Source organism: Lissotriton helveticus, chromosome 3_1, assembly GCF_964261635.1.
Source record: "Lissotriton helveticus chromosome 3_1, aLisHel1.1, whole genome shotgun sequence".
In the NCBI taxonomy this organism is placed as follows: domain Eukaryota; kingdom Metazoa; phylum Chordata; class Amphibia; order Caudata; family Salamandridae; genus Lissotriton; species Lissotriton helveticus.
The window spans coordinates 1,953,932,793-1,953,960,633 of NC_136061.1; the positions used below are offsets into that span (position 1 = coordinate 1,953,932,793).

General features: G+C 46.4%; 1 protein-coding gene across 4 annotated transcripts in view; it reads left to right on the forward strand.

Annotated features, from left to right (window-relative positions):
• Positions 1-27,841, forward strand: part of IQCH (IQ motif containing H) — an 887,303-nt gene that overhangs the window by 114,543 nt on the left and 744,919 nt on the right. For all 4 annotated transcript variants that reach the window (XM_078683047.1, XM_078683049.1, XM_078683045.1 and 1 more), the window contains one exon: positions 5,780-5,903. In XM_078683047.1, the coding sequence (XP_078539173.1) occupies positions 5,780-5,903 (124 nt within the window). The remainder of the gene's footprint in view (positions 1-5,779; positions 5,904-27,841) is intronic.

Here is a 27,841-nt window from a genome sequence, read left to right on the forward strand (position 1 = left end):
AAGGACAATAAAGATGGCAACGGGCGAGAGGGGAAACTTGCTGAAAGGGGTGGAATAGAGGGAGGAGGAGAAAGGAGGATAAGGGGGGTCTAACATGAGAGGGGGAGCAGACAAGGAGGGGGTGTAAGAGGACTGCGAGTGAGATGTAAATATGTGGTGGCAGAAATTTGTTCCTGGGGCATGTATGAGAGGAGACCTAAGAGGTTGAATAATACATATAGTAGATTGCAAACATTGTATTACTTAAACCTCAAGACAGTAGGCAAAACAGTAATGAGGAGAAAAACAAGCAGGAAGTGGGATGAGGGATGGGGTGGCAAATGGTGATCACTTTTGCGTCCGCTTTGATGTTCTCAGTGGCCGCGTGGCTCACTGAGAACATCAAAGCGGCCGCGAAAGTGATTAGCAGGCGGACAAATGGTGCGGTGCGCATGGTCATTTAAAATGCCAATAGCTCAAACTCGCGTAAATGCTAGACCTATTGCATTGCAGATGCTTGTTTAAAGACCTGTGAAGTACTCTGGTGTGGCTGTGTGTGCCCGGGACTGTCTCAGCCGGGCTGACACACACAATGGGAGGTGTGGGGGGTGGAGGAGCTGAAGCCCAGTGTGTTTAAAAGTGCCTAAAGGCAGAGAGGGCGTGGCTAGAGGTGGCTTATTCCACCAGTTGAACCGATGTCAAAGTGAAAAATCATAATGATTTTGGAGGTGGTGAGGTAGGCAACACTTGTGTAGTGCACCTCTACGCAAGATTATTTATGCGCTATAGTTAGAAGAGTTTGGGATAAGGGGCAAGGACGAGTTCAATAATAAAAGTGGGCTCAATATTAAGAGTGAGTTGTTCACTGATCACTTTTCAGTCAGGAATTAGGAGTGTGCTCAGTGGTCAGGTCGCACCTAATCCTCGCTGGCGCAAGATCACTGGCCGACCTCATACAATTTGTTGGCCCAAGTCCGTTTCACCTTGGTTATGTGTCCACTTCTGTAAAGCTCTCCTCTGGCTGGCAGTCAAAGCAAAGAGGACAATGATTGAACGGGAATTTTTCAAAGAGTCGAGTGCTTTGTAAAGAAGAGAACACTTTCAAAGGAACACTTTACCTGCTTGACAGACTCAAGTCTCACAGCCTGTTAAAACGAACACTTTCGTTTTTAGGTGGGGCGCGTGGTGGGAGAGGGGACATGAGCCTGAGGTGACAAAGTGTTCTGCTCCACTGGGCCATTTGACAGTGGAGTACCAGGCGGTGTCACCCCGCCGGGGAGGCCACACATCCCATGTGAAGAGGCGAAATCAGCTCGAGATTACAGAGCGGATTAACAGAGGTGGAACAGAGGGTCAGGGCTGGCGTCGTGAGCGAGTTAACGAGTTGAAGAGTGAGAGATATTGCTGTCGTGAAGATTTAATTGTCCAGTCAGGAAAGCTGGCACCAATGCAGAATCCAAGTTGCACTGCTCCTCGTTACAACGTGGTTGCCAAAGAAAGTGCTAGGACGCAGGTCATCCATTTGAATTAAAAAGAGAGAAGCCCTTTATTTTTATAGGTTGCAATGTAAGTTAGTAACCTATGTGTGGCTTCTCACCTAGTGTTTGGTTTCTATGTAATGCAGGCTATTAAATGTAATTTAAGAGCTGCTCAAAGCTGCAGTGTACTGAAAACCACTGGCTGCGCTTCTTTCACTCGCACTCATTTCACTCGCACTCATTTCACTCAACGCACTGCTAAGGGCTGCGCCTGCGTCCCGCAACACAATATCACCCGCCTGGGCGGTCTTCACGCACATGGGAACAGCAGCAGTCCAACATAGGATCAATAGCAAATTCCAAACCACGCACTCTACATGGCGTAGCCTACTGCCCGCGTGGGCAAGCGCTTCGGTGCCTCACACAGAGATATTGAGCACTATACGATTATGAGGGCGGACGTGAGGTGTCTAAAAGGGGGTGCCTGTCTTAAATGACAGGTTAGCGTCAAATAAACACAAATGACACTAGAGATTAAGGCAAACGTGTTTACCCCATGTGCATATAAGTGGTGCTGAGAATGTGCTTGTCAGTGTGTGCGGTAAGGTGCGCCATCTCAAAAGCTGCTGCGAAAGGAACGTTTGCGGAACGAACACAAGAAGCATAAGCAAGGAAAGAGATTATCGCAGTGAACAGAGAGTGTGGCCTCTAGAGCAGCAATAACCCCAAGCTAGAAAAGGGAAGTACAAATTAGACCGACTGGTGAATAAATGCACTGACACACCGCGGTGACAGAAACTGGCTTAAGCAACAGCAGAAAATATTAGCAATTTAGGAAATAATTATTACACCATCAGCTGAAAAAAAAGAAGGGTGTAAATACTTAATAGAAGCAACAACACAGAGGATGGCAAATGGTGATCACTTTCGCGGCCGCTTTGGTGTTATCAGTGGCCGCGTGGCTCACTGAGAACATCAAAGCGGCCGCTAAAGTGATCAGCAGGCGGACAAATGGTGCACGCGCCCGGCGCACATTCACTGTACCCGATCCGCACTTTGGGAGCATTTTGAATGCCCCTTACTTTATATCTCGCCAAAGCATTGCAAACGCGATGGCTTAGGCGAGACCTAAAAAAGGCCATTCTTAAAAATACTGAAAATGGCATTTAGAAAAGCAAACCATGTGTTTTTTTTAAGTTATTTTAGCGTAAAAAGCGATGTCGATCATGAGATCCGTAAAAATATTATTCTCCTGACATATAATTTATTTATTTTTGGGGGGTTTTTGCGCCAGACCCAAAGGTCATCACATCTGGATGCTTTACAGTGAAACGAGGAGAATATAAGTACCAATGTAAGTTAAACGACAGTAGAGAGGGTACCTCTGGAAGAATGGTAAAAATAAATATAAAACAAATCAGCCGTAAACCAGTTTACAAAAAACATACATAAAGTTTGTACAAGAAGGTTGATCTAGGAAAGGTAACATTAATCTAATCTATTAACCAAAACCAGGGGTCTGTGGAGTGGACAAAGAAAGATAAAGTAGAACTAGCAGAAACACAAAAGGAAATTAAGGTAAAGTGGAGTAGAGAAATATGTTTAAAAATAAAGTGTTCATATTCAGATTTGAAATAAAGGATAGAAGGGATAGTGCAGAGAGAGGCACAATTCGAGATTTTGGGAGCGCAATCAAGGACGGTGTTTTAATACGTAGTGTTTTTTTAATAAAGGGGTCTAGGTGGTCTGCTGTGTTCAGTACTAGGATTGCAGGGATGGGTTCGGTTAGGTCACTTTAGGTCCAGTAGGCAGATCCCTGCCAGGCCTTCAGGAGTGCTGCTGATCATGTAAATTAACTTAATTTGGATCTATCCTGTGGAAATTTATCTTATGTGGATATCCAGCAAATGTGGCACTGGCCTAGCCTTCTTGGTCCTGTGTTGGACATCCAGTGATGGATGGTGTGAGGATTTGTTTTAGAAATTGATTTGATTAACTCCTTCTGAGCTATTTCTTATAAAGTGCACGGGTATTAGCAGATATTCTTCAGTAATGGGGAGGAGAAAGGCTGGTCAGAGTGGAGATTGTGAGAGAGGCGTCGAAGTTAAGGATTTTAAATTCACCAAAAAGAGCTAATTCCTCACATTTGGTGCCTGGGTCCACAGCGTAAAAGGAGAGAGGAAGATTCGGCCCCTGAATGAGAATATCAAAGACCGTTTGAATGTATGTTTGGCACAGTCAAGTTGACATCCGATTTTGTTGCCCTCTGCTGTGAAAATGTTTTTGTGGATTTTGCATAAAACGAGCTACAGGGTTTTGGCAACACATTCGTCTGTGTCCCTTAACGACTGGAAGCTGATGTTTTTTGTCTTGAGTCGTTTCTCATCGAGTGAGGCAAAATCATTAACGCATGATTTTCATATAATGAAAGGCAAGACAGCTAACTTCCTGTCCTAAGGAAATAGGAAGTAAGCTATCCGAGACACAAGGTGCACAGTTTGAGAGGTGGATGGGTTTGATATCTTGCGTCCAGGTTTTTATGTGGGCCCATTATCGAAGTCTTGGTGAAAAGAAGGGCGAAAGAAATTTGAGTGATACATCCTGTCAGAGCGCCCTCTTTCGTCACCACAGGATCACAGGCAGCACCTTTACCACCCTTAGGCATGTTTCAGTACTGCATAAAGTTGCTTTTGGGAGGGAAAACAGAAAAGTGAGAGACAACAGAGCTGGTGAGATTATATTGGTGGAGGTTGACGTTGCCCAGAATAGAACTGCCTGACGAGGGGATAGTTGGTCAGAGATGTATTCCATACATTGTACAACAAATGTATGGTTATTACTAGGCTTGTAGTAAATGTGTTTTTCCCCATTAATAGTGACATTGTTAGGCTCAAGGTCTAGCAATCCAATTGGATAAGAATGCCATTTGAAAGTTGTGGTCATTATATGTAATTCTCCAGCGCCGCCCCCAGGATTACCTTCCTGGTGAAGTCGACTGATAGAGCAAGGGTCCTTGATGCTCTGGGGGTAGTAGGTAGGCCAAGTTTCATTAAAGAATAGCATTTCAAGATCCAGGGAGTTAGTGCGGTCACCATCTCTAGGTGGTGCTTAACTGCAGATCTGCGGGTATGCTAAAAGCGAAGGAGACTGGAGCCTGACTATTTGCCAAAGGGGTAGAGATGAGAGACCGTTCAATGAGAGGCCTTTTTTCCATCTTCCTCAAAGACAGCTGACAAGTGAAGTTAGAGGATGTATATCCTAAAGGAACAGGATGGAAACGGATGAGAGGGAAAGTCAAATTTCCCTTGAGTGACAAGGTGGCAATCTGAGCGAGATTGAGCGATTGAAGGTGGAAGGCTGGAATTTTGCACCTGAAAGAGGGCTTTAGGATTCTCGATGGAGACGTATTTTGATCGTGTATGGGGTCAGTGAGCCTTGCTGACTGTTCAGATGGAGTAAGAGAGGCGCTGCTGAGAGGAGGTCAGCAGAACAAAATGTAATCAGTCGTCAAGGTGGGGAGAAGAATGAAGGGATGAGGAAGTATGACTGGAAGAAATGTGGGGCATAGTTTCTGCTAGGGTTAGGAGAATAGAGATAGTGGAATAGAGCAGGGGGTGCCAGAAAGGATGAGTGTCGGGTATATGCATTGAGTGGAGGGGGAATGGCAAAGAAGGGATGGGCAAAGGTAAGCTTACTGTGTAGCATTTGCCAGGAAAAAGCACTAAAATAACCGGTATGGTTACTGGGAATAGTACGTGCCAAAAGCTCAGAGTTCCCAAAACAAGAACGGCGGGTGAGGAAAGATTATTGGATGTGCGTGGGGTTACTGGAGACGTGGGAATCCTGCAGACCGCAGTATAAAATGTTGATTTTTTTTAATTAAATATTCGTTAAAAATGAATCATTTTAAATTGTCCCCATCGATGATGTCTCGTCGATTTTTTGAGATTTCAGCATTATTTTTCGATGTTGCCAAGTAGAATTCAGAAGGAAAGATAAATTCCATTTCTAATTGATGAAGGGCATCACGGGTATTTTTATGCCAATTTACATATTCAGTGGATGCCCGCAGGTCTCGCTGCCTGGACAGACAGGGCTGTAATTATGAGGAGAGGAATGCGCTTGTTTCCTAGTTCCTCTCCAAGCCGTCTGCAGAGTGGGGACACAATGGATCTGTATAAATTATTATTGCTAACAAAGGAACCGAATAAGAACAGATTTGCTGAGTGTGTTGCCAGGAGCGGGGTGTGTTCATGGGCCCTGCAGCCCTGGTTCCTGTGTAAATGTTTGGTAATGAGGTTGTGTTTTCCGCTGTTTCGCAGGGTGCCTCAGATGGATGCCGCCGCGTGTGCCCACAAGCCGCTTCTTCACCCACAGATGCCAAATAATCGACCGCCAGCTGTTCCTCCGTCGAGCAGACCCATCCGTGTCTCTGCAGGTGTACAGGTCTGCCATTGAAATACGTGCTGTATCCTGATTCTGTGCGCTGGGGCTGTCAAAGAATTGGGGGAGGGACGTTCACAGAAGGTCTGGACAAATGGGGTTGCGGTGGGCATGGGGCACCTTGGCACAAGGCGACGCAAGCTGGTGGAAAAGTCAGGGCCCTAGACACGTGCAAATGGGTGCATAGAAGGCTTGGCTAACCGGCATGCGGTCGGGAGAAATGGCGGGAAAGGCCCAGAGGTTAAAGATTCCCCATGTGGAAAAAATGGGTGCTTGGGCATCTAGGCTTGGTACTAGGCGAGGGCAAAAAGGGATGTGTAGAGCCAGAGCCTTTGACACTAGTTGCATTGATAACTTGGACACCAGTTGTGGCTATAAGGGGGCATAATATACCCAGAGAGCCTAGGCTTCATATGGGGACAGAAGTGGGCACGATGAGCTTGGGCACAGTTTGTATTCATAAGAGGGTGCAATGAGCAGTGAATGTCTGAGCATAACTCAATGTCAATAGGGGGCACAATAGGTATTGATTCTTTGGGCACTAGGCACTGAATACCAGAGGCGCAACTAGAGCCACATTTCGGGGGGGCTAAGAAAAAATTTCGGGAGGGATGAAACTTAATGCAATAGGCAGAGTGGAGCTGCAGGGGCCCTTGGAAGGGGTGAAGGATGAGGGCTGCAGTGTGGCCCTGGTCGAGTAGCATGCAGATGTCATCGGTGGCGGCCACATCAAAGCCTCATTAACATGCACATGGTCTTTTAAAGACCTGTGAAGTGCTCGGGTGCGGTTGAGTGTGTGCCCGGGAGCCGTCTGAGCCCGAGCTGCCACACACGACGGGGGGCTGAAGCCCTTTGATTCCAAAGGGTGTTGCGCGCCTGCTGAACACTATGGCACAGAAGGGAAACATCACTTACAACGCAACTTTTACCACGCAATGCTTTTACATCGCAGCTTTTACAACGCAAACCATTACAACGCATTGCGCTGGGGGGCGCTCTAGGATAGGGAATATATTTAATTTACTATCCAACACCTTCCCTACTATCCACGGGGACTGGAGTTGGAATAGTAAATTAAATAATTCACTATCCAGCGCCCCAAAGCACTATGCGTTGTAATGGTATGCGTTGTAAAACTCGCGTTGTAAAAGCATGCGATGTAAAAGCATGCGTTGTAATGTCGTACATCCGGCACAGAAGGCTGCGGTACTGCTCATGGATGCATGTGGGTGTGAATCGATGGCTCGACAGTGCTCGGACCAGGTCCACCTACTGGAGATTTTCAGCACCCATTATCATGGGTGTCTCCCTATTGCTCCTGGGTGAACTCCTCTGATCTGTGAACAAGGTTGGCATTATCATTTTTCATTCCCGTGTGTTGCTTCTGTCACTCCTCATGCATATATCATGGCTAATCATATAATAGTTGCTCTACTGCTGTTCCAGGAGACCCCTCAAAGTATATACTATGGCTGGTAATAGAATTATTCTTTCCATACCACTCCGGCACAGACTGTACATGAATACATGAATTCAGGCCGACCCGACGGACCTGAAAAACTACCGGCCCATCTCACTCCTTCCCTTCACAGCCAAAGTCACCAAAGATTCAACGCCCAGCTGACCACCTTCATCGAAGAAAACGCCATCCTCTACTCCTCCCAGTCGGGTTTTCGCAACAACCACAGCACCCAGATTGCCCTCCTGGCCGCCACCGATGACATCTGCATGCGACTCGACCAGGGCCACACTGTAGCCCTCATCCTACTAGACTTCTCCGCAGCCTTCAACACAGTCTCACACCGCACTCTTGCAGCAAGACTCCACGACGCCGGTATACGGGGAACCACCCTAGACTGGATCAGCTCCTTTCTCTTCGGCAGAACCCAAAGGATCAGACTTCCTCTCTTCCTCTCCAAACCTACAGAGATCAACTGTGGAGTACCCCAAGGATCTTCGCTTAGCCCCACACTCTTCAACATCTACATGGCCCCCCTCGCCGCCATCGTCAGACAACACGGGCTCAGCATAGAATCTTACGCCGACAACACCCAGCTCATCCTCTCTCTCACGAAGAACCCCGAAGACACCAGACTCCGCCTCTCAAGGTGGAATGAAAGACGTCGCAGCCTGGATGAGCGACAGCTACCTAAAAGTGAACTAGGAGAAGACAGAGGTCCTCGTCCTCGCACCCTCAACCACCACGTGGGACAGCTCCTGGTGGCCACCTGCCCTTGGTAGCCCACCCACCCCGACGGACCACGCCCGGAATCTCGGCATCATTCTAGACTCCTCCCTCACCCTGACCCGCCAGATCATCACCATCGCCTCCACCTGCTTCAACTTCCTCTGCATCCTCCGCAAGACCTTCAGGTTGATCCCCACCTGAATGCAGGAAGACCGTCACCCACGCACTCATAACCAGCAGACTGGACTACAGCAACGCCCTCTACGCTGGAATCAACAAAACCCTTCTACACAAGCTCCAAACCATCCGGAACACCGCTGCCAGACTCCTCCTCAGAACCCTGCGACACGAGCACATGGCCCAGCACCTACGAGTCCTCCACTGACTCCCCATCGAGAAGAGAGTAACCTTCAAGCTACCCACCCACGCCTACAAATCCCTCCACAATATCGGACTCAAATACCTCAACGAAAGAGTCTTTTTCCACGTACCCAAAAGAAACCTCCACTCCGCCGACCTCGCCATGGCAGAGACCCCACGCATCCGTAGAACCAGAGCAGGTGGAAGAGCCATCTCCTACGTCGCAGCAAAGACTTGGAACAAGCTCCCAGTCAACATCAGGCGCTCCCCCACCCTGCACACCTTCTGGAAGAGCCTCAAGACCTGGCTCTACGACTTATCAGGAGCTTCACCCCTCCCTTGCCCCCCCTCCCAGCGCCTTGAGACCCTCACGGGTGAGTAGCGCGGTTTATAAACCCGATTGATTGATTGATTGATAATGCCCATTCCTTTTTTGATGAACTCTTCAGATCATACACTATGGCTGGCTGTATAATGTTCCCTCATATGAGCCGATCGTATACTACCCATCCTTATGGGTTGCTCCTTTGCCGCACATGGATAAACCCTGCAGACCATATACTATGGATGCCAGTATGATGCCCGTTCCAATAGGCTGCTTCCTGCTGTAGCTGAATGGACTTCCCAAAGCATATACCGTGTTACATTATATAATTCCCTTTCTTCCTGCTGCTCCTCCGGCATATGCTATAACTGGTCATATAATGGTTGCCCCCCTATCTTTTTGCAGTTGACTCCTTAGAGCAAGTGCCAAATGGATGGATGAGTGGATGGATGGATGATGGAGTGACAGTATGTATGAAGAGCAAAATGATAGATGAGTGAAAGGATGTATGCAAAGATGGATGAGTAAAACAATGGATGGATGAGTAAAACAATGGATGGATGAGTGAAAGTCAGGGTAGACGGAGGTCTAGGTGATGGATGGATAGATGAGTGAAAGGGAGAATTGATGGATGGATGGATGAATAGATGGATGGCTGAGTGAAAGGGTACAAGTATGGGTGTATGGATGGATGGCTAAGTAAAAGGGTGGATAGATGGTTGAGCCAAAGAGAGGATGATGGATGGAAAGAGTGAAAGGATGGATAGATGTAGCGAAAGGGTGAATTGATGAGCGAAAGGATGGGTAGATGATTAAATGGATGGATGAAGGGGGATGGATAAGTGAAAGGATGGATGATTGAATGAATGGATTAGTTTGATGGATAGGTGTCACTGGACCAGTGGCGGCTCTCCTTTATGGGCTCCACAGCTATACTACACCCTTCTTGTTTTGTGGTCAATTTTTATTGTATCAGTAGTGAATAATGATTCATTCTTTACATAATAAAAATAGAGTGCAGACCCGCTTCGGGTCCAGCAACAAACTGAGGCAGCTAGTGACATTGTTTGATTGCTGACATAGGTGAATGAAAGTACCTGTGCCATTCCAGCACTTTGGTACAAAAGGGGGTGGTGATGGACGGAGCATCCGAACCAATCAAACACTAACACCCAGTCAAAAGATCTGGGTTTAATCCATCACCGTTCTTTAGCCCACTCTGCCACCCCAGTTCAGACATGGCTATATGCAAATCACAACGCAGAACAACTGGGGTAAGCTCTAATCAGTAAGGCTGAGCCTGCAAACTATACAACAAAATAGAAATGCCAATACTGATATTTTAGTTAGTATATTTTTTCAACCATAAAAAGTCACTTGATCAAAAAATGGGAAATGCTATTTAATAGCTGTTTTATTATACAAACATAGAATTTAAAGAGTACATTCATTTTGACTTTCAATCTGTACTGTCAGAGAACAGAAACTTTTTCTATACAGAATGAAAAGGAGAAAGTAGTTGGACACAAACCAGGGCAATAAAATCAACCATACAATCATCAGTCAATCATATCACAGTCATACCACAAACATGCATACATTCAAAATAACAATACTAAACCTAGATGGGATAAAGAATAAACCAATAGGTTAAGTATTCGGTCTGCTGGCTGAATGGAAATGTAAGTATTTACAATTATTTACACCATACATTAATTTGTATTAGAATCCATTGAGTTATAGTAACTAAACATTGATCAGTGTGTAAATCACAAAACCAAGTGTAGCCACAAATCAACACTAAGGCAATGGACAGATGGAAGCAGACGCTGGAGAAGAGGGGAGCCTACGCGTTTCAAATCCCTATGGTTCTGAAGGGATTCTCATCAGGGCCAGATTACTCTGCAAGGAAAAGAAAGAAAAGAACCTATGTACACAGTTTTTTTCATTTTTTTTTTATTTGAAAACAGAACCAAAACGAGCACTACAACGCCCAAGAAGACCTCTGCTTACCAACAAGGAGCATATATCCAAAGGGAGCAGATCGAAAAGTGGAAGATAGTGAATCACCTATAGACATCAATCCAAAGACACAAACAGATAAACAGGAAAGAATATATCAGCTCTTGTTTTGTATTCTAAGATGCCATATGCACAAACATTATGAGCAACTGTTTATTTGCAAATGCTCGTAAGGCGGGTACCTGTGGGATGATTAATCTTGTGTCCTTGCTTGTAAATGGTGAGGGGGGGTGGCTGTCCTGTAAGTGGAAACACTTAATTAAAACTGGACCGCATAGGGGGCGAGCATTTGTTCAAGGGCAAACACGAAAAGCCTCTTACCCGATTAGAGATGGAGCACTCTTGAAGAGGGTTCGTTTCGTTTGCACCGTCAGCGCTGAGGGAATTTGCTGGAATCAGGCTGAAGCGAAAATAAGGGGTAAGTAATAGGCAAAAGATTCAAGACGGGTTTTTTTTAAGGGGAGATGAGCAGAAAACATGTGTCTGCTTACCGGAGTCGGCAGTCCGTTACTGCTTGACACAATCCGACGGCGTTTCAGAAGGCGCTGCTTACTCGCGCATGCGCTGAGCCTGTGATTAGGGAATGCAGTGTCTTCTTTTACAATTGATTCAGAAAAGGGGGTGGTGATGAACAGAGTGTCTGAATTAAGCAGACCACTCTTACCCAGTCCAAAGATCAGGGCTTGATCCATCACCGTTATTTATCTCACTGCCCCATCCCAGCTCAGAACCTGGCTATATGCAAATTAGTCTGTCCCTGGCCCAGTGCATCATGGGAACAGGGCAGACCAAACTACCAAGCCAATTCTTCACCAGAAAGGAGACAAGCTACCGGGGACCGGTTTCTGGCATTTCAGCCTCTTCGGCCCGGCTTGCTTGAATCCTGATGGAGCAGTGAGAAAGGGACTCATGTCTGAGTATACCCTGCCACACCTATAGTGGCCAAAAACGATTCAGAAAAGGGGGTGGTGATGAACAGAGTGTCTGAATTAAACAGACCACTCTTACCCAGTCCAAAGATCAGGGCTTGATCCATCACCGTTATTTATCTCACTGCCCCATCCCAGCTCAGAACCTGGCTATATGCAAATTAGTCTGTCCCTGGCCCAGTGCATCATGGGAACAGGGCAGACCAAACTACCAAGCCAATTCTTCACCAGAAAGGAGACAAGCTACCGGGGACCGGTTTCTGGCATTTCAGCCTCTTCGGCCCGGCTTGCTTGAATCCTGATGGAGCAGTGAGAAAGGGTGTTGGATCTAGCCCTGATCTCTTGACTGGGTGAGAGTACTCTGCTTAATTCAGAGACTCTGTCCATCACCACCCCTTGTTGTAAATAATTTTGTCCACCCTAAGCGTGGAAGGGTATACTCAGATGTGAGTCCCTTGCTCATTGCACCATCAGGATTCAAGCAAGCCGGGCCGAAGACGCCTGAAATGGCAGAAACCGGTCCCCGGAAGCTTGTTTCCTTCCCAGTGTAAGAATTGGCTTTTGTAGTCTGGTCTGCCCTGTTCCCATGATGCACTGGGCCAGGGACAGACTAATTTGCATACAGCCAGGTTCTGAAACTGGGATGGTGCAATGAGCTAAAAAACGGTGTTGGATCTATCCCTGATCTCTTGACTGGGTGAGAGTACTCTGCTTAATTCAGAGACTCTGTCCATCACCACCCCTTGTTGTAAATAATTTTGTCCACCCTAAGCGTGGAAGGGTATACTCAGATGTGAGTCCCTTGCTCATTGCACCATCAGGATTCAAGCAAGCCGGGCCGAAGACGCCTGAAATGGCAGAAACCGGTCCCCGGAAGCTTGTTTCCTTCCCAGTGTAAGAATTGGCTTTTGTAGTCTGGTCTGCCCTGTTCCCATGATGCACTGGGCCAGGGACAGACTAATTTGCATACAGCCAGGTTCTGAAACTGGGATGGTGCAATGAGCTAAAAAACGGTGTTGGATCTAGCCCTGATCTCTTGACTGGGTGAGAGTACTCTGCTTAATTCAGAGACTCTGTCCATCACCACCCCTTGTTGTAAATAATTTTGTCCACCCTAAGCGTGGAAGGGTATACTCAGATGTGAGTCCCTTGCTCATTGCACCATCAGGATTCAAGCAAGCCGGGCCGAAGACGCCTGAAATGGCAGAAACCGGTCCCCGGAAGCTTGTTTCCTTCCCAGTGTAAGAATTGGCTTTTGTAGTCTGGTCTGCCCTGTTCCCATGATGCACTGGGCCAGGGACAGACTAATTTGCATACAGCCAGGTTCTGAAACTGGGATGGTGCAATGAGCTAAAAAACGGTGTTGGATCTAGCCCTGATCTCTTGACTGGGTGAGAGTACTCTGCTTAATTCAGAGACTCTGTCCATCACCACCCCTTGTTGTAAATAATTTTGTCCACCCTAAGCGTGGAAGGGTATACTCAGATGTGAGTCCCTTGCTCATTGCACCATCAGGATTCAAGCAAGCCGGGCCGAAGACGCCTGAAATGGCAGAAACCGGTCCCCGGAAGCTTGTTTCCTTCCCAGTGTAAGAATTGGCTTTTGTAGTCTGGTCTGCCCTGTTCCCATGATGCACTGGGCCAGGGACAGACTAATTTGCATACAGCCAGGTTCTGAAACTGGGATGGTGCAATGAGCTAAAAAACGGTGTTGGATCTAGCCCTGATCTCTTGACTGGGTGAGAGTACTCTGCTTAATTCAGAGACTCTGTCCATCACCACCCCTTGTTGTAAATTCTTTTACAATTGAGACGCTGGTTGCATGGGCATGCGCAAAGGTGAAATGCGCTCTCAGTTACCATGCGGTAGGAGGACAGGGGTGGTACTACAGGTGAAATCAATAGATAGTGTCGATTCTGATGGAAGTCCATTTATTGGCTGAGGAAACTCGTAGTTTGAGAAATAACTTACAAGGACAATGAAGCTTAACCAGGCATATGTGGGGGGGGGGGGGAAGAAATTGTTTTTGAAAAAAACTGTGTACATAGGTTCTTTTCTTTCTTTTCCTTGCAGAGTAATCTGGCCCTGATGAGAATCCCTTCAGAACCATAGGGATTTGAAACGCGTAGGCTCCCCTCTTCTCCAGCGTCTGCTTCCATGCTTAGGGAAAGCTGCACCATCTTTCATAGCGCGCAATAGTGCTAGCGTGTGTTTAGGCGCGCAGCGCTGTAACAATTTTAAAATTTATCGTTTTTTGTAGATTGTGTAAAATTTTAAAATAAATTTTCTGTTTTTAACTCCCATCAGTCCACCCACATACCTGCACTTTAATTGTGCCCCCACTGCTCCTAGAGCGGATTACTGCGTCTAATCTGTGTTGCTCGAGGCGCCCGGCCGCCATCTTGGGACTGCTTTTGATTAAGGGTGCCACTTGTCAGAGCGCTCTAGTGCTCTGCGTGACATCAGGTGAGCCTGTATTTAAAGCTCACACCCTCCCGCGCAGCGGTGACGCGCAGCGGAAGCGCCTGACTCTCGCCTGAGTCAAGCCAGAGTCTGCCCGTTTGCGCCCGTCAGCGCTAAGGAGGCGCGAGAGGCGGGAGACTCTGACCTTCACTCTTATTGCCCCAAGATGCCTCCTGATTCAAGTATGTCACGTGATTATCTATTATCGTTTCAGGGTCCTCATGCTCCTTGTCATTGCTCCTTAGTTCCCCATACTTGGTATGGCCCGGCTTGCTGTGCCCATTGCCGGCTAATACTAAACTCTGATTGGACGTCAGAGACATCCAGTGATTCTACTTTACTTCGAGGCGGGCTAATTAATGCACGCTCCTTAGTAAAAAATGCTCAGAACATTTTTGATCTTATCACTGAATCTCATCTGGATTGCCTGTTCATCACGGAAACATGGCTGAAGCCATGGTCTAACCCTGCCCTTGCCGTAGCCTTACCACAGGATTATCATATTCTACGTCTGGATAGGCAGGAACAACGAGGAGGGGGTCTTGCCATTATCTATCGGAAAAATTACAAATGTACCATAGAAGCATTGACGGAGCTAAAAGAGTCAGAAGCACTGGCTTTTTCTCTAGCAATTCATGACTCTCTGGTATTCTCTGGGGTCTTTATATATCGCCCCCCAGGCCCCCCCTCCACATTTTTAGACTCTGTTGGTGACGTGCTGAGTGATTTAACTCTCAGGTTCTCTAACTTTACGGTGTTGGGTGACCTCAACTTACACCTTGAGGCCCCAACTGATCCTGGAGTCAGCTCCTTCCTAGATACAATTGAAGTGTTGGGACTCACTTTGCTAAATCGTGAACCCACCCATCAAGCAGGTCATCTATTAGATGGTATCTGCTCTAATCTTTCCAGCCTGACAGTTAAACCCCCCTGCCCTCAGGTATGGACAGATCATTTTTTAATTCCCTTCAGTATAGCTGAAACCCGGAAATCCTTTTTTAACGCTCCAAAATGTATGGACAATTTCTATACAAAACCCATTCCGAATTGGAAGACATTAGCCAGGAGAGCTGACATTGTTGAAAAACTTAAAAATGATTTACCAGCTTTTGCCGACTGCACCTCTTCAGACTATCAAATCTTCTGTGATTGGATTGCTGGAGCGGGCAAGTTGCTCATGCCATCTAATAATGAGAACATAAAACCTAGGAATAAGAAAAAAAACGCCCCGTGGTTTTCACTAGCTCTTAAAGCTGAGTTAGGCGAAGTGAAAACACTTGAACGGAGGTGGCGTCGTAACTACGACACAGCCGCACGCAACTTTTATATAGCAGCTAGGCGGAAGTATCATGTAGGATTAAAATTAGCAAAAAAAGCTCATTACCTACAGGCCATTTCTTCAGCGGGCCAAGAACAAAAAGCTATCTTTAGGATTGTTAAGGATTTTATCAAGCCCTCAGCTCTATCGCAAGAGATCCCTCCATCGCAAGATCTCTGTAATGCGATATCTGATTATTTTGATAATAAAATCCTAACTATCACTAATGCTTTTCCATCAGAAATCATTTCCACAACGGATGATGAAGAGATAGCGAAGATGACTTCCCTCCTCCGTTTTGACGAGTTCGCCCCAGTCCCCCTGGAGGAAACTGCTAAAGCTATCTTAGCCAGCAAATCAGGTTCCCCTTTTGATCCATGTCCCCCTCCGGTGCTGCACCATCTAATAGAGACAGTTAATCCCATGATTAACAGTATCATCAATTCTTCTCTAGCAACAGCAAGTATCCCTAACGATTGGAAACTTGCAGCTGTCAAGCCACTCCAAAAAAAGGCCCTGGCTGATCCCACCACCCTTTCTAACCTGCGCCCGATTTCCCTGCTACCCATTCTATCTAAGCTGACTGAAAAGTTTGTCAATAACCAACTGACAAGCTTTCTGGAGAAGAATAACGTTCTCCATCCGAATCAGTCAGGCTTTCGGTCAGAACACTCTACCGAATCAGCTTTATTATACTCTGCTGAAACGTTAAGAGCAGCAATGGACCAGGGAAAACAGGCTGTCCTTATCCTTCTTGACCTGTCGGCAGCTTTCGACACCGTGTCCCATAACATCTTACTGGACCGTTGGCTGCCGCAGGTGTGGGAGGACAGGTGTTGGCTTGGTGTAGGAACTTCCTTACAAACAGACGCCAAATAACAGTGCTTGGCCCATATCAGTCTGAGGCTAAAAACGTCAGCTCAGGGGTGCCACAGGGCTCTAGTTTGAGCCCTGTTCTTTTCAATCTATATATGGCACCCCTGATGAACTTGATCGAGTCATTCAGGATCAGTTCTATCTCATACGCTGACGATACCCAACTGATTTTGGTGCTGGATAAGGAACAACCAGGTGCCGAGGAAGATCTTAGGAACTGTCTTGCAGCAACATTCAAATGGATGAATAACAACCACCTAAAGTGCAACGCCGGAAAAACGGAAATTTTACCTATAGGGATCAATAATCCTTTCTCCCCCACTATATGCTGGCCATCGGATGCAGAAGCTCCACCTAACACAATTGCATCCGCTCGCAACCTAGGTATAAAGTTCGACAACTGCCTATCCTTTAAAACTCAGGCTGTAGCAGTGGCAGGTATGTGCTTCCAAATTATTAAAGCACTCAGGAAATTTTTTGACCTCCTCCCTCTTTCGGCAAGGAAAACAGTCGCAGTGGCCTTAATAAATTCTAGGCTGGACTACTGCAATGGACTTTATGCTGGAGCAAACAAAATCGTGCTCCACAAATTGCAGATGGTCCAAAACGCGGCTGCCCGCCTCGTACTGCGTCTGCCTCGTAGATCATCAGCCTCCGCAGCCTTAAACACCTTACACTGGCTGCCAATAGGAAAGAGAATTCTGTTCAAACTTCTCTTGATCACCTTCAGGGCCTTCCATCAACGTGGCCCGACCTATTTACGAAGGGGGTTCAAAGATATTACCCAGCACGCTGCCTAAGATCCGCCAGCCAAAACTTACTTACCACTCCCCGCTTTAAACTGGCCACAAAGGGTGGCAAATCCATCTTTGTACTAGGAACCAAGGCCTGGAACAAACTCCCTCTTTCCTTGCGATCTTTTTCCCAAGAAGCCCCGTTTAGGAAGGCATTGAAAACTTGGATTTTCTCCATGTCTGACACTCGGTGTAGAACCCTAGTGTAGGACTGTGTTTAAGAAACCTGGACCTCTTTCCCTATCCAACTCTTCCACCTGGGTTGTGTAAGCGCCAAGATACTCCTTGGAGTGGTAGTAGCGCTTTATAAATGCCCATTACATTACATTACATTACATCTGTCCATTGCCTTAGTGTTGATTTGTGGCTACACTTGGTTTTGTGATTTACACACTGATCAATGTTTAGTTACTATAACTCAATGGATTCTAATACAAATTAATGTATGGTGTAAATAATTGTAAATACTTACATTTCCATTCAGCCAGCAGACCGAATACTTAACCTATTGGTTTATTCTTTATCCCATCTAGGTTTAGTATTGTTATTTTGAATGTATGCATGTTTGTGGTATGACTGTGATATGATTGACTGATGATTGTATGGTTGATTTTATTGCCCTGGTTTGTGTCCAACTACTTTCTCCTTTTCATTCTGTATAGAAAAAGTTTCTGTCTCTGACAGTACAGATTGAAAGTCAAAATTAATGTACTCTTTAAATTCTATGTTTGTATAATAAAACCGCTATTAAATAGCATTTCCCATTTTTTGATCAAGTGACTTTTTTTGGTTGAAAAAATATACTAACTAAAATATCAGTATTGGCATTTCTATTTTGTTGTATATATGCAAATCAGTCTGACCCTGTGCCTCATGGGAACAGTCTAGCCCGAACTGCCAAGCCATGTCTTCCCTGGACCGGAAACAAGCTTCCGAGGACTGGTTTCTGGCATTCCAGCTGTCTTCAGCCCGGCTTGCTTGAATCCAGTGGCAAAGTGAGCAAGGGACTCACGTCTGTTCGCCCTAAGTGTGGCAGGGTATGCTCAGACGGGAGTCCCTTGCTCACTTGGCCACTGGATTCAAGATAGCCTGGCTGATGAGGATTATGAATCTGAAACCGGTCCCCGGATGCTTGTTTCCGGTCCAGGGAAGACATGGCTTGGCAGGTCGGGCTGGACTGTTCCCATGAGGCACAGGGTCAGACTGATTTGCATATAGCCATGTCTGAACTGGGGTGGCCGAGTGAGCTAAAGAATGGTGATGGATTAAACCCAGATCAGTCGACTGGGGGTGAGTGTTTGATTTGCTCAAACGCTCCGTCCATCATCCCCTTTTGTATCGCTTTGTTCATTCCAGCACTGTGAGCATGTCTGTACAACTGTGTGTGAGTTAAAGTGAGAGAGAGTCAATGAAGGAATGGGTCAGAGTGAGTGAGAACGAGTGACAGTAAGGACCAGTATGTGTGAGAATGAATGTGAGCGAGTGAGGGAGAATGACAGTGAGTGTAACTGAGTGTTACTGTGTGTGAGATTGAATCACAGTAGTACTGAGTAATTCAGGATGAGGGAGACCAAGTGGGCCAGAGTAGAATAAGTGAGTCTGTGTGATTTAGTGACACCCAAGTGGCACTGAGTGAGTCACAGTGAGACATCAAACTTAGTGCAAGAAAGTGTGAGACAACCCTTCAAGAAAAATCTTGTGCGGGGAATTAACTTAAATTTATTCTTTAATGTACCTTAGCCGGCCTGATCCGGTCTTGCAACGTCTCTGCTTCTCTGCTCCTCACAGGAAGCAGGAAACCTTCAGCAGGCTGTCTCCCTCCCCTCCCATAGGCCAATTACAATGCTGCAATTGCAGCGCTGTGATTGGTGGGGACTGCGCCCAGCCAGGCGCCTATGGGGAGGCCATTTTATTCATGTAGGCTGCAGCCTAGATGGTGAAAATGGTAGAGTGCCCATGACTGGTTTGGTCGGTTCTGGGGTCAACCAAACATTCAGGGCCCGCAACATTGGGCTAGCCACTGCTACCCTGCCCTGTTGCAGGACTGCCCACCCACCCCCAACCAAACCCTTCTGCTTTCTTGCAGTGTGAGAAAGCAGTGGTGAGACGCTCCTCCGCCCACATGGAGGAGACGCCCCTGCAAAGATCTGCATGTAAAGTGCATGGTACAGGTTAGAGAGTTATGTCTTTTGCTAGTCTTTCATCATCCTAATGTTACTAAAAAGGGTTTGTTTAATTAGAAATAAATTCTTATTAGTAAAGCCATCCATAACCACGGTGTTACGTTTTGAATGCTGAGTTTGTGCTTCTCCAGGCCAAGCACTCTTAAAAAACATGCCTACCAGAATGGATGACATGTTAATTCAACACCTTCTAGTTCCCTTTGTCTTATGCAATATATTCTATACACTGATATACACATGTATTTATTCATTGTCTCTTCGTGTGTGTGATGTAAAGTGCCCAACAGCCTACACTGGTGTGAGAGGCGCTATGAACAAATGAAATACAGGTGAGAGAGGGGCTACGGAGAGATGAGGGAGACTGTTGGAGAGTGATAATGAGGGAATCATTGAAGAGCCCCAACAAAGATGGTCATATCCTGGTGCACTAAAAGGTCATCGTTTACTATACTTTAAAATCTATTACAATTGAATATATAATGAACAATGTTTTGTAGGCTGTAACAGTTCTGCTATTTTCCCCAAATTTTTGGGTGAGCACTCCCCCAAGCCCCTCTTGTAGTGCTCACGCTTGTCGCTGCGCAACATACCGGTCTGGTCTGACAAAATTTGCCAGGGCTGCTTTGGGTGACATCTGGGGGTGGGGAAAGGAGACATTTTCAAAGAGAACTAAATTAAACCAGAAAGAAGAACGGGATGCGGGAGAAGGTTGCCAAGAACAGCTTGGAGTAAAAAGAAAGGCAGAGCCGAGAGATGCCCCTCTTTAGCTGACAAGACTGCGCTATTATCCTAAGCTTTGTTCCTTTGTTAGAATTCACTCATGCTGAACAATGGCGGCTGTCTCACTGCGAAAAAGAGCAAAGCCACAGATTCTACTTGAGATGATCCTGAGTGAAATGTGTTAGATAAGGCGTGGAGATGACGATTTCGAGGAAAATTTCTTTTCAAACGCAAAGAGAGAGAACCGAGCACAGCTGGAAGAGAGATGTGGGGAGACGAAGAGAACGGAAGACTGCAAGAGGGCGAGAGTAAGAACCCGGGGATGCAGATATCTGCTGGACCGTGCATGTCGAGGCGTGTAATAGAAGGAGATATTTGTACAAATGCAGACGTCTTGACAAAAATAGGGGAGAAACATGGATATTGGAAATTAGCTTACGCAAAGAAATGGAGAATTATTGAGTGACAAAAGGGAAAACTAGAGGCGCCCTGTGACAATACGAAACATCTAAAGAGTGTCGGATGCCTGAGAAGGGGAAAAAAAGCTGGGGCGACAAATTGTGAGAAAATAGAGAAAGCAAGCAGCAGAAAGAAAACAGTAAAAAATAGAAATAAATACATGAAAAATAAACTGTGTCAAATTAAAAGATTACAGTTCCAAAATAAATAAACGGAGCGATAAGAAATAGAAGCTCATAAAAACAATGATGTAAAGACAACATAAAAAAGATGAAGTGAGAAATGGAAAAAATAAAAAAACAACTGATGGAAAATGAAAATTAAATGTTAGAAACAATGCTAAATAGAAAACGCACTTCTCTTGTCACAAATAGAAAAGGCTGCGAGAAACAAAGAGCACTATTGGCAAATATAAACATGGAGGAATACCGTGTAAATCATTGAAAAATCGAACCTTCGAGAGAGATGAGACTATTTCATTAATCGTTTGTTTACTGTCGAAGGATTTTCTGGTGATGGCTACAGATGTTTATTGTTACCCGACCGTCTGGTGTTCGTTTTTACCATACTCCTAAGGACGAACGCATGAGTGCAGGCTGAGTGCTACATAGATGCACTCATTTGAGTGCAGTGGATGCTTTAATCTATGGAGCCACCAGATCGATGAGAAATGTTGAGAAATAAAAAGCAAATGTGTGGGAGAAATTTAACAAAAAATGATGGGCAATAAAACAAAAAACCGCGAGAGAGAGAATTAAATGTAAGCGAATGAGATACAATGTGAAATTTAGTATTCAAACATAGAACAAGGTATCAATAAAAAAACTGGAATGCAGGAAAATGAAAAAAAAAAACCCTTTACGAATATAAAACATGTAATAAACAGAAAAAGCTGCGATAACTAAAGGGAGAAACTGTTGTGAGGCTTTTTCTGGAGCAGTCAGTAGTTATAGGGAGTGTCCAGGTGGGTACTGTTGTTTTACTACTGGTGGCCCAGGGCATTGGATATCTCTGCAGTCCAGTTTCACTGCCGAATTATTATCTTTCTCCCCTTGACCATTGTAAGGTAGTAATGGAGAGCTAACAAGCTGTCTCCTGACGGTGGAAGAGGCTTTGGAATTCAGAAAACTACACGACACAGTTACTTGCACACAAAAAACTCGATGTCCAGAGAGAGCTATACATTTTCTCCCAATAGAAGGTAAGACAGTTATAAATAAAGCACACTACGGAAAACCAAAAGGCCCACGGCCCCAATATCATCTGAAATGTATTATTTATTTATTTGTTTTATATAGCGCTGGCCAGACCTGAATGTATCAGAGCGCTTTTCAACATTTATCGTGATGCAATCATACACACAGTATTTCAATAAACAGCATTGTCTCGTGTCGAATCCTGCTAAGGCATGGAGGGGATCAGAGGAGCGAATCAAAAGGCAGGTGATGTAGATGCCTTCTTATCGAAGTGTCTACATTCTAATGTACTACCGCAGCTGGGCAGGAAACCTCTTTGTATGCTATTAAATCAGTACTCTTCAGTAAAAATGTATACGTGGAACTATGAAACGGGCTGTATGCCTTCAAAGCCACAGCTTAATGGCTTGAGAGACCTGGCTCCAAGATTTTGCTCCAGGCTTTGCTTCCCTTTCCAAGTCAATTGGATGCACGTGCCAAACAGAATGATCCAGTGCATCAAGGATTCTAGGGTACGTCTGAAATTTGCAATAGGTTCTCAGTATCTCTGGGTACTAGCAGAACCGACACAAGCGTCCTGAATCAACTGGCTAAGAATCTAAAACATTGTTCCCAAATCGACCTCGTAAAATGAGCAGAGGATCTAATCCAAGTCAAAAGGCAAAGTCTTCTGTGCTAAGGGACTTCGTGCCCAAGCTAGATGTTTGTTTAACGGGGTTACTTGGAGCTCCGATTTTCATTGTCAAGGGCATATGATTTTGGGATCAATATTCTGAAGAGGGGCTGTCAATATTGATGATGGAATATGTTTGTTGAGTTTGCGCTAGCATCCAAAGCATTTCTATATGTGGGTGCCATACTTAAGAAACCATACCTCGAAACTGACCAGTTGCAGTCAGGAGTTTTGATTGGCGGGGGAACCACATAAATTTGAACACCCAGCTGCTGGACCCAGCAGTTTATTAGTTGGAACTTGGGAGCTAAGAATTAGGACCAGTGTTCAAACATAACTTGAAGCAGCAGCATGTGTGTAATCGTAAAGGCTGCACAAGTGGTTTCATCTGTTCTGGAATCAGGTTGACGGATCTCAGAAAATGGAACTCTTCCAGAGTAGCTGGGGTGAAGATGGAAACGTTCAGTTATCTCAGACTAGAAGTGGGTGATGTAGGCTCCCATGAAGTTTAATGGTACAGGACAGGATGAGCAGTGAATGCTCACCACGCTTGGAGTCCTCAGATGCCTCTTGCAGGTCCTACAACCTCATGCACTGCTGATGACTTGGAGGAGGATCCAATTCTATGGCCTATAATGCCAGTTTGTCTTCTGAGAGGCTCACGTCCTGGCCCGGATTACATGGGTTTCAATCCACTGGGCGTTGCTATTCTTCCTCCTGGCCATGATGTGATCTTTTCTACTCTGGACAGTATCACATACAATTTCTCCAGGCCAGATCACAACAGCAAGGCTGCTCCACATCCTACACATGGTCCTAATACTGGGGGGAAATAGTGAGTTATTTTCCAGCAAATACTTCTCTGTGCTGGTGCAACACAGCTTGTGCTCGAAGTCCAAATGAAGTCCAATTTTCTGGCTCAGAAGGTCTCCATATTTATCCAACTTTGATAGCACTGTCAAGTAGCCTGGGCCAACCAAAATCCCAAATTCCTCTACAATACTGAACCTCAGCCACCCTTACAATGGTGCATATGTGTGGTCTTTCTTTGTGAGGTTTTATAGGGCAGGGATGGTGCATCTCCTTAATGCTACATTTGAATTCCCCACGGAGCGACTTGTCAGACACTCAATGCCAAGCTTCTTTTTTGCTGGGGAATGGAAGCACAAGTCCTGTTCCCAAGCAGATGCCTTAACCTGACCAGAAGGGGATGTATATTCCTCCGGTCACTCGGACATCTACACCATCACTAAGCTGAGGTTCCAGCAGCAGCCTGCAAGTTGCCATGTCGACACAAAGGGCACTTTATGAAACTTTCACAGTGCTCTATATATGACACAATTAAGCCAACTTCAACTTCATGGGAACTCTAAGCAAAACAATGCATAGGTAACATGGCCCACAGACACACATAAAGCCCCACAAAGTATACATACTCTTGGGCAGCAAAATGTTTTGAGGGTTGGGGTAAATGGGTTTTACCGGTGAGGACCTGGACTACTCCTAGTCACCAGGAGTGTAAGTACAATAACCTATCCTCCAGAATCTAGAACTATCCAGTACTAACTATCTTCCCATAGCATGGGTTCAGGGGGGCAGTATCTGCTCTTAGGGTACACACTTAGTGCTTCCCCTGGTCAGCAGGGATTTGTTCTCTGCTGGTAAGCACCAGAAAACAAGCATACCTCAGAGTGTAAATGGGAGGACATCACAAAAGAGGAGGAAGGTTTATACAGCTCTCCTTGTCTTGCAAGAGTTGTCGTGCCTAAAACAGTAACATTTGACTTAATCGCCGTATGAGTGGGGCACAATTGGATGTGCAGTAGAAAGGAGGAGCAGTGATTTGACTTAGTGTTTATTAGAGGGGAAGCTGACTGTTCATGTGAGATAGGTGAGGAAGAGTAACTGGCACGGAAAGAAAGAGAAAAGGGGCAGTGGATGAACAGTTAGAAAGGAGCACTGATTGTACATATTCCCATATGCTGGCCAATCGTCTGAGACATTAGGGGTAGAAAAATGTTCAGAAAATTATGAATTAGACAAGCCAAACGTATGTCTACAAATAGATTCGAATAAGATACATGCTGTAGGAGGTCTGCCTTTTCTGCTTGGTTGCCCCAGATTTTTCGCCTTTTGCCCGGCCCTATATGTTGCTGGCTCTAGAACCCTGTGTACTTTACCCCTGCTAATTAATAGTTAAGTGCCTGTGCTCCACCTTTAAACCTGGTTTAATTAGCATGCTCCTAATCGGCATAGTTAACTTGCCTACAAGTCCCCAGCATATGGTACAAAGTGTACCCAGGGCCAGGAATTTAAATGCCACTAGTGGACTGCACCACCTATTGTGCCATCTGCCTCAGAGGCGGTGCAAATGTGGCTTCCGGCCTACCATTGTAGCCTGACTGTAGCAGTGTAAAAACTGCAATTCGACCTGTCAGAATAAACCTTTTTGATAGGTCTTAACCTAAACATTAATAAGTCACCCCATTTAGGCAATGAAGCCCACAAAGCAGGGTGCATGGTATTTTAAAATAGGTCATGAAGATATTTAATGTTAAAATGTCAGTCGGGTGACTAGCACCCAAAAGATGTCTGGCCCTATAGAGAAACACGGGGAAGTGATATTAAATACTAATACTGTCATACATCTCGGATATGGGACCAGCTAGAAAAATAATTGCAGAACTATTTTTAATAGTTATACAAATCAAATTCAGTAGTAAAGTAGGATTTTTAATTCATATTAAGGAAAAGTAACTTTTAGAAACGTGACACTCCAGCTTTGCCAAGAAAGTGATTAGCCTTGAATAGGAGTTAAAAACAATGTGAAATACCTCCCTTGAGCCAACAGTGGCCTGACCTAAATTGGCAGAGATGGCTCCACTGAGTTCAGCAGAATATGCAGGATGAGGGCTTTGGGCCTCCTTTTGACAGCACATTGTCAAATCCTCCTTGACATGTCCGTAGCTGCCAAGGTTCAGATTGGTTATGTGTGACATTTTCATAATTTCAGTGCAATTATGAGTGACATTCAACAACTATGAGTGACACTTTCTGCGAACAGTGTAATGTTACCCACACTTAGTAGTAGCATGGCACAGCTCAAAGCCTAGGTCAGACACCTGTTGCAGGGCGGTTGGCAGAGGAACAATAAATGAAACCGAGATTCCCTGCCTTAGCCAGCCTGCACCGACCCGGACTGGGCCTCTTGGCTCCTTTGTTGCTGGCAATCAATCAAATGAATGGCAAACATAGCTGCCATAGTTTCAGTGTACCTATGAGTGACATTCAAATGACTAAATGGGTGACACTTAGATATTTTCCTGCAACCAAAATCATGCAATGAAATCCATGAAATATCAGAAATTGCACACATTTGAGAAACTCGAACTCTGCAGCAGGTGCTTTTAAACCTATTATTTCTAAATAATCAGCACCCTCGACCTCAACCTCATCCAAGTGCAGCTGAATTATAAGCAACACAGGGATCTCTGTGAAAAAAACAGCAACCCACTGAACTATCCACACAAAATAAAGTTCTGTAATATGCTGGTAGGCCTTCTGTGCAACAGCTGTCTTGGGAACCGTGCCTTTTAAAGACACTAAGTGCCAAGCGCCTTCTCTCACCCTGACTGGACACAAAATTATGAATTTAGGCACCTTGCCGCCTGACCCTGCTTGCAGGCCAGGTCACCCCCTACTGCCGAACAGCAACACCTGTGTGTGCTCGCCCCGCTGCTGCCGCTCCGTGCGTGTGTTCGAGTCTTCGGTGCCCCTGTTCTCCACTGTACACTGGTTTGCCCTAATTTGCCTTTTAAACTTGTCTTTTGTATTGAATTAGCCTTATCTTGTATTTTCTGCCTGTTATTCTGTGTCCACTTGCTCCGTTTTTCCCGCTGTTGCCCAGTTCGCTCCCCCCACCCCCCTTTTTGCCTTCTGTTTCCCGCTTTTCTCGCCGCTGCCCCCTGCGGCCACGCTCCCTCGCCGCCCCGCTACCGCCTTAAATGGCGGTCGCTGCCCGACAGTGGGAGTGACCCCTGACCCTGTTTGCAGGCCAGGTCACCCCCTACTGCGGAACAGCACCACCTGTGTGTGCTCGCCCCGCTGCTGCTGCTCCGTGCGTGTGTTGGAGTCTTCGGTGCCCCTGTTCTCCACTGTACACTGGTTTGCCCTAATTTGCCTTTTAAACTTGTCTTTTGTATTGAGTTTGCCTTATCTTGTATTTTCTGCCTGTTATTCTGTTTCCACTTGCTCCGTTTTTCCCGCTGTTGCCCAGTTCGCACCACCCCCTTTTACCTTCTGTTTCCCGCTTTTCCCGCCGCTGCCCCCTGCAGCCACGCCCCCTCGCCACCCCGCTACCGCCTCCCAGCTGCTACTCCCTCCCTCCCCGCCATAAATGGCAGCCGCTGCCCGGCCGCGCAGCGGGCGCGCCAAAGGCAAGCCCATCTGCGCCCGTCCTTGCCAGGACCGCGCCCAGCGCCATACGCCCTAGACCCCGCACACGCCACGACGCCAGACTCCGGTATGACGCCGACACCCTCCACGCTCTCAACACCAACCGAGACCACCGCTGCTTCCAGGCCACCCCGAAACGAACCCACGGGCCCTTCTCCTGCCACACCTGCTACTTCACCTGCGACAGAACCACCAAACCTCCCAGGACCGGACCCAACAACAACCTTCGCTGCATACTCCCCAACACCCGCTCCGCATGCAAACACGCTGTCGAGCTCTGAGACCTGCTCGACACTTCCGCCCCAGACGTTGCCTTCCTGACCGAGACCTGGTCATCGCCATAGCCATCCCGGATGGCTACAAGATCTCTCGCAGAGACCGCACCAACGGAATTGGAGGAGGAATAGCCATCGTCCACAAGTCCACCCTCCAGGTCCACACCCTCGCAGACGACTCCCTCAACTCCGCCGAACACCTTCACTTCAGGATCCACACCGACCCCAACACCACCCTCACAGGAACACTCATCTACAGATCTACTGGACCCCGGGCCCTCTTCAGCGACTCCATCGCCGACCTCGCCAGCACCCACGCACTCGCCTCCACGGACTACATCCTCCTCGGGGACTTGAACTTCCACCTCAAGAACAACAACGATGCCAACTCCGCCACCCTGATCGACAACCTCGCCAACCTCGGCCTCTGACAACTCGTCCCCGAACCAACCCACGCCGCTGGCCACACACTCGACCCCGTCTTCTCCACAAGCACCCACATCACCTTCAACCACACCACCGAACTCCACTGACCGACCACCGTTGCATTCACTTCACCTTCAAGAAACCAACCACGCACCACCGCACCCAACAGCTGCCCCGCTGCTGCTGGAGCAAAGTCACCGAAGACCAGCTGACCTCCACGCTCGTCCATAACCCGCCAACCGACCCCACCAACACAGATGCCGCCACCCGAAACTTCAGA